Source organism: Centruroides vittatus, unplaced genomic scaffold (genome assembly GCF_030686945.1).
Source record: "Centruroides vittatus isolate TY-2023 unplaced genomic scaffold, ASM3068694v2 contig_2435, whole genome shotgun sequence".
Classification (NCBI taxonomy): Eukaryota; Metazoa; Arthropoda; class Arachnida; order Scorpiones; family Buthidae; genus Centruroides; species Centruroides vittatus.
Window position 1 is genome coordinate 1 of NW_027121534.1, and position 2120 is coordinate 2120.

The following is a 2120-nucleotide window of genomic DNA, read 5'->3' on the forward strand; positions in this document are numbered from 1 at the left end:
CAGGGCGGCCATCGGGCGGGGTGCGGCGGATGCTACGCACCGGGGCCCCGCGATTGAGGGGGCCCCAACATTATCAAGAATGCAGTAATTTTAGTAATTTTTCTGAAGTAATTAATGTATTAGCAAGAACAAAATCACGCTTTAAATAAACATGCATTAATATATGTTCGTGTTTGTAAATTTTTTTATTTTAGAAAAACATTTGGGCCCAAATAGTTTCTTGCACCCGGGCCCCTTTATCGAGAAGGCCGGCTCCTGATAGCCAATACACAGTAGAGCATCGCATTATCCGATTCCCGATTAAACCGACCGCGTTCTAGTCGGCAAATTCAAAGGTCCGCTAGTAATATGGCGCTACAATATTTGGTTATATCTTGGCTACTCTTAATATTATTGATATTGTTAAATTTTTTGCATTGTTTTTAGCTCGGACCAGCCACTCGGACTCGGACCATTGAAAGGGCAGGCTAGTAATTTACACCCAGTCGCTCTAATACACTATACTAATTAATGTATTTTTTTCATACTTTTCGGTTAGTCCGAACCAACACCAGTCCCTTAATTACTAGTCGGATATATCGATGCCTCTACTGCTAGTTATCAAAACTACCGTAAGGCACTTTTCCACCGTATAACCGTAAAGGGAACATAACTTTTTTTTTTACGATTTTCAAAAGCAGTCCACTCGTGAGCACTTGCCGGCAAAAATCATCGGGTTAAAAGTTACTGCCAGATCTAACACTTATAATTATTTCATCTCATTTTATTTATTTTTCTTTATTTTTTTATGCACTAAAGTAATTCTTATCTTAAAAATTTATATTTTATTCAGAGAAAGCCATCATTGTTCTGGGCAAAAAAGTTTACGTTTTAACCAAGTTTGAAAAGTCGTCCGGTTGCTTCCGGCACAACTTCCGACTTGTCACATGTACGGTGGCAACAATGTGCAAAGTTTGGTCAATTCTCCGTTATCACTACCCGTTAAAAATGTTGCATTCGTTGCCATAAGTTTTTTTACGGGATATACGGTACGGGACTATTACGGATACGATACGGAGTTTATAACCACGCTATACGGATATCTCTTACAGCTACGGATACGCGTTTGACCCGTCTACGGAGTTTCTAACTCGACCCTAACGTATAAGCAATTTCTTCTGTCTTCTTCTTCTTCCTCAGCTTTTCCCACTCTATGTAGGGTCGCTGTTTCTGATGAGTCGCCTCCACTGCTCCCTGTCTTGGGCTGCCTCCACATTCAGATGCCTCCCTCTCAAGTCCTCCGCCACAAGATCCATCCACCGTCTCCGCGGTCGTCCCCGCCTCCTCCTCCCCCTCACTGACATCTGCATAACCCTTCTTCCCACATACTCTTCTTTTCTTCGTACCACATGACCAAACCACTTCAACCTTGCCTCCTGTATCTTTGCTTCTATGTTCGTAACTTTCACAGTCCCCCTCACACATTCATTTCGAATGTGATCCCTTCTCGTAACCCCACACATCCAGCGGAGCATCCTCATCTCCGCCACCTCCATCCTTTTGACATGGGTTTTCTTCAAGCTCACAGTCTCAATAGCATACAGCATAGCTGGTCTCACCACCACCCGATAAACTTTCCCTTTCAACCTAAGCGGCACCCTCTTATCACATAACACACCTGACATATCCCTCCAATTCCTCCAGCCAGCCTGAATCCTGCCTGTCACCTCCTTATCCACACCTCCATCCTCCGCCACAGTTGACCCCAGGTACTTAAAGGTATTGACTCTGCGAAATACGTCTCCCCTCAACTCCAGATCCCTCTCCCGGGCACCATCCACCTCCCCACTACACATATACACTGTTTTACTCCTACTCACCCTCAAGCCCCTCCCTTCCAACGTGCCCAACCACCTTTCCAATTTAACCCTCAGCTCCTCTTTAGTCTCGGCGCACAGAACGATATCATCTGCATACAACATGGTCCAAGGCGCCTCTTCTCTGACCCCGTCCGTGATTACCTCCATCAGCATGTTAAACAAGAAGGGGCTTAGTGCTGACTCCTGATGTAAACCAACTCCCACCTTGAGGCACCGGGACACTCCAACACAGCTCCTAACCTTTGTGGCCACATCCCTATA

General features: G+C 45.1%; 1 protein-coding gene across 1 annotated transcript; it reads right to left on the reverse strand.

The window, feature by feature from the left end:
- Nucleotides 1-1125: 1125 nt before the first annotated feature.
- On the reverse strand, nt 1126-2012 carry LOC136971301 (uncharacterized). Its single transcript, XM_067265759.1, has 2 exons — nt 1566-2012; nt 1126-1455 (listed from the first exon to the last, which is right to left on the reverse strand). Exons 1-2 carry the CDS (start codon nt 2010-2012, stop codon nt 1126-1128), a joined length of 777 nt encoding a protein of 258 aa, XP_067121860.1.
- Between the last annotated feature and the right edge of the window lie 108 nt (nt 2013-2120).

Coding starts and splice junctions, on each gene's coding strand:
- LOC136971301 (XM_067265759.1), bottom strand. CDS start 2,012: ATGCTGATGGAGGTAATCACGGACGGGGTCAGAGAAGAGGCGCCTTGG. Junction 1,456..1,565: donor TGCTGTATGCTATTGAGACT/GTGAGCTTGAAG, acceptor TGAATGTGTGAG/GGGGACTGTGAAAGTTACGA.